The 11,841-nt window shown below is 47.4% G+C and overlaps 3 protein-coding genes across 3 annotated transcripts; 1 reads left to right on the top strand and 2 right to left on the bottom strand.

Moving 5' to 3' along the window:
- Positions 1 to 166: 166 nt before the first annotated feature.
- On the bottom strand, positions 167 to 1,885 carry P153DRAFT_395107 (uncharacterized protein; the record flags this gene model as incomplete). Its single annotated transcript, XM_033671373.1, has 2 exons — positions 1,312 to 1,885; positions 167 to 826 (listed from the first exon to the last, which is right to left on the bottom strand). The coding sequence occupies exons 1-2, from the start codon at positions 1,792 to 1,794 to the stop codon at positions 167 to 169; spliced, it is 1,143 nt and encodes a 380-aa protein (XP_033526193.1). The 5' UTR covers positions 1,795 to 1,885.
- Positions 1,886 to 2,010: 125 nt separating this feature from the next.
- P153DRAFT_421754 (Cloroperoxidase) lies at positions 2,011 to 3,498 on the top strand. Its single transcript, XM_033672330.1, has 4 exons — positions 2,011 to 2,389; positions 2,438 to 2,464; positions 2,520 to 3,147; positions 3,197 to 3,498. The coding sequence occupies exons 1-4, from the start codon at positions 2,215 to 2,217 to the stop codon at positions 3,288 to 3,290; spliced, it is 924 nt and encodes a 307-aa protein (XP_033526192.1). The 5' UTR covers positions 2,011 to 2,214; the 3' UTR covers positions 3,291 to 3,498.
- A 911-nt stretch (positions 3,499 to 4,409) lies between these two features.
- On the bottom strand, positions 4,410 to 7,275 carry P153DRAFT_395105 (uncharacterized protein; the record flags this gene model as incomplete). Its single annotated transcript, XM_033671372.1, has 3 exons — positions 4,410 to 5,053; positions 6,550 to 6,859; positions 6,921 to 7,275. The coding sequence occupies 3 exons, from the start codon at positions 7,273 to 7,275 to the stop codon at positions 4,462 to 4,464; spliced, it is 1,257 nt and encodes a 418-aa protein (XP_033526191.1). The 3' UTR covers positions 4,410 to 4,461.
- Positions 7,276 to 11,841: the final 4,566 nt, after the last annotated feature.

Genomic DNA, 11,841 nt, shown 5'->3' with positions numbered 1-11,841 from the left:
CCTCAAGCTCATCGGTTCGTGTCGCTGTCGATATCATGAAGACTTATGAGCGTATCACTATCACGATCATGTCTGATAGATCAACAGGTTATGTTTAGCGGCAAAACCACAAGGCTCTGGGCGTAATATGTGGATATCTTACGAAAAGCAGCGTGGATTGATAAGTTCAAGAATCAGGCAATGTTTCAAGGACTTTCACATCAACCATGTCGGCCGTTCCTTCCACACGCTGTTCCTGGAAGATTTCACACTTAACACTAGCTCGCTCACATACATCCAGCAATTCCATCATCTCTGCCTTGGACCATGTTACGCAATGACATCGACGATTCCATATGCAGAAAAAGTCCACGCGAACTAGAGCTTCAAAGTGGTCATCGCGAGATTTGAGGAGGTGTTCCACGAGATTGATTACACTACTTCTTTCGAACGTATAGTGCGTGAAGTCACTTAGATCGTCTCGGAAGCAAACGGTCTCAATTGAGGGTGGTAGAATCGTCGACCAAGGGAACTGGCCTATGTCTGCATCATGCATAAAAGATTTCGGCAGATTGGAGTGAGAATCATCGCCGGCTCGACCCCTCCCAAGATATGGGTTCCAACCAAGAAGAAGGGCCCAGGAGACTTCCAAGTTCGTCAGTTTTGGCATTTCGTTTATGCCCGTAACGCGACCCACCAGCCCACAGAGATGATAGTCACCCCATGGGTCTTTGATTTCGCGCCACATGTCGCACTCGAATCGCACCTTAAGCACCAAGCTCTCGAGAGTGTTCTTCACGTGTGCTAGAGCTTTGCTTAAACGCGGCCGTGAATGAAAATCTTTGGTCTGACTCTATCAGTCAAAAAGAATTCGTTGTAGCACTCCCAATGAGGCGGACCGCAATCAACCATACGGCAGTGATCATAGACAAGATATTTCAGTCGAGGAGTACAGGATAGTATCTTGCCGAGTGTGTCTTCGGAGGCAGTACAATTCCGGAAGATTAAGCTTGACAGTGACTGGGATCGGGGTGTCATGGATGGTGATGGCCACGCAAACACAGGCTGGTCCAGAAGGATGGTATTGAAAGAAACTATCTTAGGCAGGTAGAAGAAGAGCCGGTGCGCATCGATGTGTGACCAAATTCCTATAGGCGTATGCGGACCATCAATCCCTAAATTAGCCGAAACCAGATACTGGTACGGTGAGATAGTCTTTGTGGAGTTCATCAGGTATCGGAAAACCAGGGGAATATAACGAGAACGTTGCAGGTACCCGAACCCGAGATCCATTTGTTGAATACCTTGGCTCAGGTAAAGAATTAAGGCTACAATGACATCAATGTTACCTCGCTCAAACTCCTTTTTCCATTCGTGTTCGGGTGCATCAGTAGATGCAATGGTCGAGATAAGATTGCCGACCTTCCGCATGCTCGTAGGTCCGAACACAGATTTTACTTGACGACCATCGCTCCATATACTCCTTGATGGTTTGAAGAGTTCGTCAGAGGAGTAATATTCGTCACAACTGCTTTCCTGCAAGCCCGTGCTGTTTATGATTCCACCACCACGCAATCTGATAACTTTGATGTAGCTTGCCAATGCAGCGTGACCGAGCAACGTGCGAAGCAACAGACCGTAGGGCGGACACGGTTGGCCGTCCGTCCAAGACCAGTCAATTGTATGGTAGATGCGGGGGGAGAGATACCTGCGAAGAGCCTTACAGGTACGACTCAGGCTGTAGAGGTCCGAGATCGATAGCGGTGACAGCGCATCTTCAAGAAGCTCCACGGGAATGTCAATGAGTGTTGGCATCGATATCGGCTTGTGACGCTGTTGGGTTTGCGGTCGCGACTAACATGCACAACTAGGTTTTGTAATCAATAGGCAACGGAGGAAGTGCCGATGCAAAAGTAAGGATATTAAATGCAGGTTTAGACCGAAGCCTGGAAGGATTAGAGGTCGGATCGTCGCCTAGCCGAAGCTAAAATCACGCTAGCGATGTTTATTCTTGTACATCACTCCTGTATCCATCTCTAGCAGCCTTGCTAAAAGAAGCCACATCAAGTCGCCGAGGCAACTTTACCATTTTACCAGCACGAAAGTCGATGGCCATGTCATCGAATTGCCATACTTGTTATTTGGTTAAATGGCGTTCTGCCCGTGCGTGGCTTTCGCAGCTACCCCAATTCTCTATTCCCTTACACTCGCTAAACGCTACACCTCGTATCCAGCATGCGTACTTCCATTATTGCGGGTGTGGGTGCGCTGGTAGGCAGCGTGACTGCATTGCCTCAAGGAAATCTTCTTGGACTGCCGCTCGATATTGCAACGCTGCTCAAGTCCCTTGGACCGGCGCCGGCAAGTGATCCAAGGTTTACGAACTTCAAGCCTGCTGGGAGTGGTGATGGTATGTTCGATAGTGAAAGGGCTCAAGACTATTGTTGACATGGTACAGTACGATCCCCATGCCCAGGACTGAACGGTTTGCATGCCCAACACCTACACCTCATCAAGCTCGACCATGCTAATCTTGATAGCTCTCGCAAACCACAACTTCATTCCTCACAATGGCCGCAATAACACCATCCCCGTCCTGATCAAGGGCCTTGCCGAAGGAATGAACATGGGCGCAGACTTCACCGTCGCCATTGGCGGCGCAGGCCTCTTGGCCTCGCCTAACCCACTCGGCGGCTCCTTCGACCTCGACGATCTGAACATGCACAACTTCCCTATCGAGCATGACGCCTCTATGTCACGACAAGACGCCGCGCTTGGTAACGACCAACCGTTTTACAACCCCAACTGGCAACAGTACATTTCTTTCTTTGATGGAAAAGCAACGACCGATGTGCCCACGGCTAGCAAAGCAAAGTTCGCGCGATACAACGACAGTTTGACCAAGAACCCAGCCTTCACATACGGCATTCGTGAGGCAATTTTCAGCTACGGCGAAAACGCGATCTATTTGCAAGCTATGAGCGATCCGGTGACTGGCAAGGCGCAGGTCAGCTATGTGAAGAGTCTGTTCGAGCAGGAGAAGTTGCCCTTCAATTTGGGCTGGAGACCGAGCACGCTTCCAATTACGTTGCCCAGTTTGGGCGCCATGGTGGTCCAGTTGTATGGGAACAGTCCGCAGCCAATTCCTGAGGGGGCCAAGATCCTTGCGTAAGTAGCGCTATGGAATGCTTTTAAGGTTATGCTAATGTGACCGTAGGGATTCCTACAAAGATGCGCTTGTGGCTGTTGCGGGAGGGAGCCAGATCTTAGCGAATTTGACACAGGGCATCAGTTCGGCACTGGGATTGTGAAGTAGTCTCGAAGTAAAAGGAGCGCAAATGTGTTTCTGATACACTCTTGAATGAATTACATTGAGGGATGTTGACTTAAGTCCACGTAAGGTGAAGGTGATGTTGTACTGGTGCTGTTACTCAATACAAAGATCCGGCTGTTCAACGGTACTGATTGTGAGCCATTGGTCTACTCTCCGTCGTAGTTATAACGATGTCCAGTATAATTTGCACCGCAACGGATAGATTAGGTAGGCATCTGAACGATGGATTTAGAGGCGCGTTTTGGCCAATACTACAGATGAGTAAGCAAAAATGCAATTTGATGGCGTACAGGGAACGACCACACTTCTCGACGACAGGATTGTTTAAGACGTTGGGGCTTGGCTTTACCTGCATTAATGTCGAATTCTATACTTTGATATTTACAAAAGCTCTGCCTTTTACCTTTTCGTACCCATACTTCTCAACGTTCACAAGATCAACTTTACGATTGTTGGTATCGTTAGAGTATATCTATTGTACACCAAAGATGTCTTTGGACTTGACCCAGTATTGTTCTTAGTCGGTCATATTCAAGATCGGAAGAATTTTCGAACGGTAGTCTTCCGCCTGTGACATCGCGTGAGAGAGTATAAATGAAGTTTCGACACATATTATACATTGTTAGTTGCTGATCTCTTGTGCATTCAGTACGCTCTGATCACTACACGTATTCTCGTGGCTTTTTGAAGCAGATATTGATTAGTGATATATAACATGGCACGCCGAGTGTTGCTATTACCTGCATCTCCCTTCCAGACCCCGGATGTCTTTTACTGTCAGAATGTTAGCAAGCTTTAGGGTTTACCTACGGGAACCCCAAGATTGGATACAGATTATTCACTCGTTTCGCAGGAGACGCACTGACTCGAGAGCCTGCCGTGTCTGCACTTATCGTGTCGCTTGGATGAATCCTTCTGCTTCCTTCGTGTCACCGTCTAGAACGCTCTAACGGCAATATTGGTTCGATATTGATCATCACTTACTCCTGCCGCATGTCCACTCTGGGGAGTAGCTACGTTCGGCAGGTCGCAAGAAACAATCCAATACGTTAAAATTACTATGCATCTTGAAAGACGAACAACGTTTTGATTACGCGTAAGAGTTAAACTTAGTCTTGACGTGCTTGCAGGCACAGTAATGATACAATTCATCGGTTTTGCCAATATTCTTCAGTCGTCATGTCATCCTCTCCATCCGCCCAGATATTGACAGAGAGTCTAGATAAGTCGGGATAGAAGCGCGGCGATTCGTCGACGCCGTGGAAAATGTACCGGGCTCTCTCCGCGATATGAGCATCATCTTCTGTCCCTACTTCTACCTCTTTCCAACCTTCTTTTAAATCAATTTCCCCGTCTAAGAGCTCGTCGCTTATCGCCTCAACGATCGCTTTCTTGTGCTGTCTGAGGTAGGTGTGGACTTTGGTCACGAATTCTCCTAACTTGATAGGTCCAAAGCGTTCATTCTCTTCTAGGATCAATGGTGGCGGGGGCTGATAGCGGAATTCTTCTTCATTTTCATCATGTACTCTCTTCCAGTTGAGCACTGAGATCGTGATTTCGATTCGAGGTACAGTAGCATTCATCACGTCTTCCTCCGCAATGGGGTGTCCCTGGAGGGGCTCCAGGGTTGGTCCTTCGTCCGTCGATATACCGCTTTCTACCGTAATGTCGTCGAGTTCACCGAAAACATCCCATCGCAAACGAGTCAGAAGACTTTTCCTGAAGATTTCTTGCGCCATACTACAATGGTGTTAGCATTGGTGTATTCATCGCAAGATTGAATGCTCGCCTTGGGCAGAATATTTGAGGAAGATGACCAGAGCAATAGGGAAAGAACGACTGGTAATGCCGAGATAATATTTAAACCAAGGTAAAGCGGTTGGGCAAATTGAAGCGAAAACGCATGAAACGGGTACAGTCTTAGAGTGGCGTGTCACCAAGACTCAAGCGAGATGGGCGTGGCGGGTGGGTGGTAACGGTAAGGATTTACAGTGGGGACAGTGGCACGGTGGTACGGTGGCTGACAGGAAAGATATCACGCACGGGTTGTTTCCCGACAGTTATTCATTGTTTAAGTCATGAACAAGACGTCCGCAGGTCATTTGACCAACAGAGATGGCTGTTCTAGCATCATTGTTGATTTAGTAAAACGCACCGACTAGTTCGGGGGTAAGGACTCTATGCACACTTACCTTCTTTCGCCTGATTGATTCCATAATTCGTGGGATTAGAGCGTATAGCCAAGTGGAGGAAGAACACACTCCAAGCTAATGGCTAAGCCGACGACTGGGCCCTAATCTAGATAGATTTTTACGAGAAACAGGCTTACCAAGTAAAGACAGTAAGTCCCTCAGAAGGGCATAACGAACATACGTCTACCATACCACTCACAATCTATTTGTTTGTAATTCACACTCTTGAATTTCGTCCTAACAATATTGTCCCCTTAACTCATCTACAAGTTAAGCACTTGCTAGATTATCTCAAAAAGCTTCTGATCAGGCTGTGCTAATCGCAATGCCTTTTTACTTTGAGATTTAACCGACATATACTTCACTAACTGTATCTCATTGTACTTTTCCATTTCTATATCCTGTGTGGTGCGCTGTTTGTGGCTGTCTGGGACTTTGACAGGTTTTGTTGTCGAATAGTATTGCGATTTGATGTGGTATGTTGTATATATACATATGGTATTGTACTTAGCTGTACTCACAAGTAGGGCAGTGAAGAAGTTTTCGCAGGGTCGAGCAGAAGAGGTCTCACTGGATATAACTAGATTTTCTTTCCGAAAAGAAGGTTTCGAACAAATATCGTGTAAACTTGCTTGCTCTCTGGGAAAGTCGTATCATGGTAGAAACGACGAAATATAACAGTACGAGTGTTAGCTCGAAGATGAACAAGGATACACCTGTTCATGATATGATCACAATTACGTGATGCACATTTGAAGGCGACGGAAGGATTAGATGTGTCATATGGTCCATCTTTGAGATTAACTCATATTGATTGCATACAGGGATCATTCACCAATTTTTACATGTCATCGGTGATCAGGTTTTCACATAGTAAGGGGTTGATGGATGACATTTTCAGTATTCAATTGAACTTCCTTAGCCGTCTATGCTATGATTTGTTCCTTCTGATCTCTGTACTGTCGATTCTGCTAGTACTAAAAGAATCCAGTGAGTGAATGATGTACATTCCTGGCGACCGGTTCGCCTCATGAAATGATCTACGAGCCAAAGGAGAATTGAGGAATGTTGATGTCGGTCACCTTCCATGTGATTCCACCATCGCTCGTCGACATTTCGCCAGTGACACCCTCGCCCTTGCCCATGGTCTGGACATAGTTCGGATCCGCAGTGTTGAGAATGATGGTAGTGTTAATCCACTTGTGGGCAAGCATGGTACCGCAGTCGTCAGCGGCGCATTCAACGGCGCTCCCCCATCCCATAGCGTGGCCATCGCTGGTTGAGAGAGTGGCGACTTGCTTGTTGTTGACGAGAACGTATTGGGTGTAGTTGCCGCTCTTGTCATCGAACTTGTCTACACAAAGCTATCAGTATCACATATCAAATGCATCTTCAATGGGCGAGACATGACTTACAGTGCATGGTGATCTTGTCACCCTCCTTAGCCGTCGTAGGCTCAGTCTGAACGGGCATCTGTGTTGTGTCCGAGGTGCTCACAAGCGTATATCCGTACACGCTCCACGCGTTCGAGTCCATGTCGGCGATGGACTGAATCAGGTCGCCATTCGAGGTTCCCATTCCAACCCAGAGACTAGAGTCGCCAAGCTGCGTGGTGGGGGCCTTGGGCAGAACGAGTGTGGAAGATGCCTCACGAATCCAAGATCCACTACCGACTGGCCCAGTGCTGAAAGCCGGTCCCATGGCTGCTTCAACCGATGAGGTGAAGGCGGCAGCGGCCAGCGTGGCAAGGATTTGGCGAGTGGAAGGCATTGTGGAAAATGATGGAAGTGAGCGTGAAGGTTGAAGAAGTTCGAGGTTGATGAATGTTGATAGCAATACTTTGGAGCGGCGACGGTTGTCTTTTAAGTGTCTGCTGCGCGAGTCGACGATTCCTTTCCAACATACGATCGTTTTGAGTAGAGCCGCCTGGATGCATGCCCTTCATCTCGCTCGGTGCTGCGTTTGGCTGCAACCCCACATCGGCAATTAATGTTCCCATTGGTTTTGTCAGTATGCTTGTATATCGTCAGGACCCCTAATTTTTCCTTGGCTGAGCATTTCCGCCTTGTTTCATAGTGGATACAGCGGGTGTACCCTAGGGTCAATGCAATTGAGTAGCTGTTTCATATCGCGGGAGCCTTGCAACGATGTTTTAGAGGGCTTGACACACTGACAGATCGGTTGCCGACTTCTGCTGACATGTCTTCCATCATGTTGGTGTAATTTATATGCTCTTGAAGGTACGTCAGCGTTTATCTGACGTCGTACCCTGTAGACCCTGTGACTTGCAAGGCTGGTGGTCACGTAATGAGTATTGCCAATCCCAGACGCACTCGAGTTGGCCATGCCTGTTTTCCGTTTCAATTCTCCGCAAGGAAGCATCGAAGCATCGAGAAATCGAGAGATTCAAGATGGGTCTGGCAGCAGATTACTGTCTATCCACCTAATAAATCGCCGAGCTATGCACGGATTGACGGAAGATTATGACTCGTGGCGGCAAAATGCAGGGGATGAGTCGCCAATCAGCGCATGGAGAAGTTTTTGATTGCTGTAATGTAATGTTTTTCTGCACACCTGGAAGTAACCATCTTCAAGGTTGTCCTCACCTCCGTATTTGATTGTTCGTTTGACTAACACCGGGCTTCACGCGCTGGTTGCTATACTGCGTCGACGGGAAACTGTTTGGCTCCGCCATGCCTGCCATGACGACTCAGGACCATTGGCAAGGTTGATGGTGGGAATGGTAAGAGAAGTTAATGTGGAACCTATGGCTCCAACGGAAGCGGACCGTCAATGGTGCTACGAAGAATGCAAGAAGCAATGAAGTCAACATGGAAGTGCGATAAAGGCGCAGCCGGAGATTACTTTTCCGAGCTACGTCATCGGCTGATTTAGCGGGCATGACGTTTTCTGTTATGTTCTGTCTCCTTCGTGCACAGCCTTGTCTCCCTGACTGTGTACACACGTTGTGTGTCGCCACCAGGATCTGCTGTACCAATACAGCAGCTCAGATACCTACCTGTTAGGAGGGGTGAATACAAGTCCGTGTCGCTGCGTGAAATATTGCAGGTCGTGCGTTCTTCCTGTCTTTCGCCATGGACTTCTTGCTCACGTTGCCTGGACAATTGGGAGACTGAACTCAAGAGTCAAAACAACAACTGGGAAAAGCTAGTTTTCCAACTCGAAAACACAATTTATACGATGGTATCTGGTTTCCAAGTTCCAGGTTTGCTACAGCTGATCCAACTTATTTGCGCTCATCATGTGCGCATACGTACGGCAAAGACTGTGGCTGCGCGATCTACTCTGGATCTACTCTGATACGACTGCGCATCGAAGTTTGAGATCCCCAAGGGGTCGCTTCCCTTCGAAGGGTTACAGGTATTCCTAGGGATGTGCCTCGAATCCATGCAAATTCCAGATGTGACATTCCCAACGGACTGAATTGCGGTGCCTGCTGGATGAACGAAACATGAGCAAACAATCGTTACTCGAAATAAGTTCATATCGGACATAACTAATGATATTTACAACTTCCCGCGTTTCAAAACGTATTGCAGAGCCTCAAGCCTGAACGGCGGCGGTCACACCTGGCAAGTCACGTAGCCGAGGCTGGTGTCGCGAGCTTAAACATTTTCACTCTGTCGTGTCATGTGGAATTGTGTTTCCATCATTAATTGTCTGGTGGACCTGGCAGGATCGGGTGAGACATGACGTACATTTGAGGGCATGCGTGCTTTTGGGAAACCCCACCAGTCCAAGTGCTGCATTTGACGATCTTCTGATGACAGATGAAAGAATTGGTGTCAAACATTGCAATTGTGAGCGCTCTAGTATGATCGCGGTGCCTTTTTGTCACGTCTACCAATGGTTGTGGTTGGCGGATATCGAAGAGATGGAAAATACAAGATAGCACCACGACCAGAAAGTGCTGCAATTCACGGTAGATGCCCATGATTTCAATCTTTGCGCACATATATGACACATCTGCCTTCCCTTAGTGAGCGGCCTTGGTAATTTGTCTGCCTCAGTCTTCATTCAACAATATGGAACCCCAATCTTTTCACCACAGCCGTGGCCAGGAACCTGTTTTTGCTTTGCACATTTGTTTGCGATGCCAAACCGGGGGATGCTAGAGTATTGCGTTTCCCCCTACTCTGCGCTACCTTGATCTTCTGTAATAGTAGGATTTTGATCTGCAAAACTTCATCCTCGATTGCCCTGTCAAAGACATTCGCAACTGACTCTCTAACTTGTATTCAATTTGAATTGCCAAAAAGGGGTTGGACGTGAAAACAAGACAAGGCTTGAGGACATGAAGTTCGAGTACATTGTTTAGTGAAACTTTTGTGATAGAGCGTGATTAGAGTATATTAAAGCTTTAGTAGCAGGACGATGACGGCTCATGGATAGAAGAACCTCGTCCACCAAACTTCCGACATGACAGGCTTCCCTGCTTATGTGGTGTTTGTCAACCACGTCCTGGCACACTCTATCGGGATCTTGCGCAGATGTACCAACTACATCTTCTAACAACTATGTGCTGTTAACAATGAATGTACAAGGAAACTTGGTTACTGCACGAGTATAAAGCAATCCGACAAGCTGGTTACCGTTTTCTCGAGGTCTAATACAAATGCCTAGAGTTTACCCAAAATCAAAGCACAATGTCGTGTCCAATTGACTTGCGCCAGAAAGGGAGTAAGTCGGCATATTACTTAAAATGGGGCGATTCATCTCGATGAATTCATCGAAGGTAGAAGATAAAGACAGATACGTGAGCAATGAAGACTTCACTGCCAGGGCTTTGCCGAAGAGCGGTCACTAGGATTTTTCCGCATTTTAAGAAGCAAAAACATGGTCCTAGAAGTAGAGCGAATATCAATCTATAACTTAGCAAATCGGCAAGCGAAGAGTGATATGTTCAAAACAAGCACCACTCCACAGAAAACGGCTTTTGGTTGAGCGGGGAAGTTGTTGTTGGATAACGGCCTTGGTTGTCGGTACTCCACTGTAGCAAAACCCGACGGCACGAAGATGGGAGCATGGCAGTTGCATTCAAACGGGTCGTATCGATCGATCCGGCTCGGCAGCGGAGGCGCTCGCCCCGTGGGCTCGTCTTGGTAGCGTGGCAAACGTACAGAAGCGTTTAGCTCTCTCATAGCGTTCTCGCTCTATGTCTTGGCTGGTTGTAGGTTCGCGTCTCGACGCAAGGATAGAATTCTAAATTGAAAAAGGTCTTTGAATAACGTTGTTTCGCATCAACCTATACATTCTAGTCATGCGAGGAACAGGATATCCGAACGCAAATGCATCAACTCACGCAGGTGGCTGTATAGCTATACGCTTTCTCGCTGTGTACTAAGCCTACAGCACGCGTTCTAAACATCTGGATGTCGTTCGTCCGCGGGGTGGCAGATCAGGACAGCAGTAATGGGGTGACATCGTAGTGTTTTTGAGAGGTAAGAGTGACAATGCAGTGTGCGTGCAGCTGTAGCAAATTTGAGTTCTTCCAAAAGCCACTGCCTCGAGACTGGTTGCGACGTTGCAACCTTTCGCAACCCGTACGAACCTCGGTACGCAAGCCTGATATAGCAGATTTGATGCAAGAAATTGTAGAAACTGATTAGTATTTGCGTATAGATAACCTTAGCAATTTAGGGTATGTTTTGGTCGACATTCGTTCCAAACCACATTGAAGCAACTCAACGACGGCTCTATTGGCTAGGAAATAAACGGAAATTGCGCAACGGCATCGGTTTGGGCAGCCGAATTCTAGAGTCCCAACACGTTGTTTGCTTAATGCGCTAATGCAGCGACTTCGCTTCATGAGCTCATTTGACACAAGACAGCTGGTGTGGCTGATGCTAAAGAAACGCACCATGCTACGATCGCCGACTGTCGTAAACGGAAGGATTGCCGGTTCTGAATACGATTGGGAATGGAGTCTTCTGAATCGGCCCCAACGATCATGCTTCGGATACCTATGGGGTTGTTACCGACATCCTAGCATTGGATAGTGTCGATACACTAGCATGCCGAAACAGACATGCGCCACTGTTTATCACGATTTCGCTTAGTTGTACCTTGGCAGGAAGAGAGAAGTAACTGTGCCAAATTGCGTTACTAACCTGAGAACCTGGGATAGGAATATTCTTCAGAAGAATTCTCAAGTATGTTTCAACTACATATAATAACCAACAGATGGGATCGTTTACTGGTGCCCACGATAGGTACAGAAGTACTCAAACTGTCAAAATGATGCATCGCACGGAAGTGAGACCAAACCTAAACTTTATTTCTGCGGGGGCGGCTGCTCGCTAGTCAGGACCCTGG

The sequence above is a fragment of the Dothidotthia symphoricarpi genome, assembly GCF_010015815.1.
Source record: "Dothidotthia symphoricarpi CBS 119687 unplaced genomic scaffold P153scaffold_6, whole genome shotgun sequence".
Lineage (NCBI taxonomy): Eukaryota > Fungi > Ascomycota > Dothideomycetes > Pleosporales > Dothidotthiaceae > Dothidotthia > Dothidotthia symphoricarpi.
The sequence above is the reverse complement of the archived record's forward strand: the minus strand, read 5'-3'. Positions and strand labels throughout refer to the sequence as shown.

What these genes read in the sequence shown, in the direction of transcription:
- P153DRAFT_421754 (XM_033672330.1), top strand. Translation starts at nt 2,215, where the DNA reads ATGCGTACTTCCATTATTGCGGGTGTGGGTGCGCTGGTAGGCAGCGTG. An exon ending in GCCTGCTGGGAGTGGTGATG is followed by an intron (nt 2,390 to 2,437) that starts GTATGTTCGATA and finishes GACATGGTACAG; the next exon opens with TACGATCCCCATGCCCAGGA. An exon ending in GAGGGGGCCAAGATCCTTGC is followed by an intron (nt 3,148 to 3,196) that starts GTAAGTAGCGCT and finishes ATGTGACCGTAG; the next exon opens with GGATTCCTACAAAGATGCGC.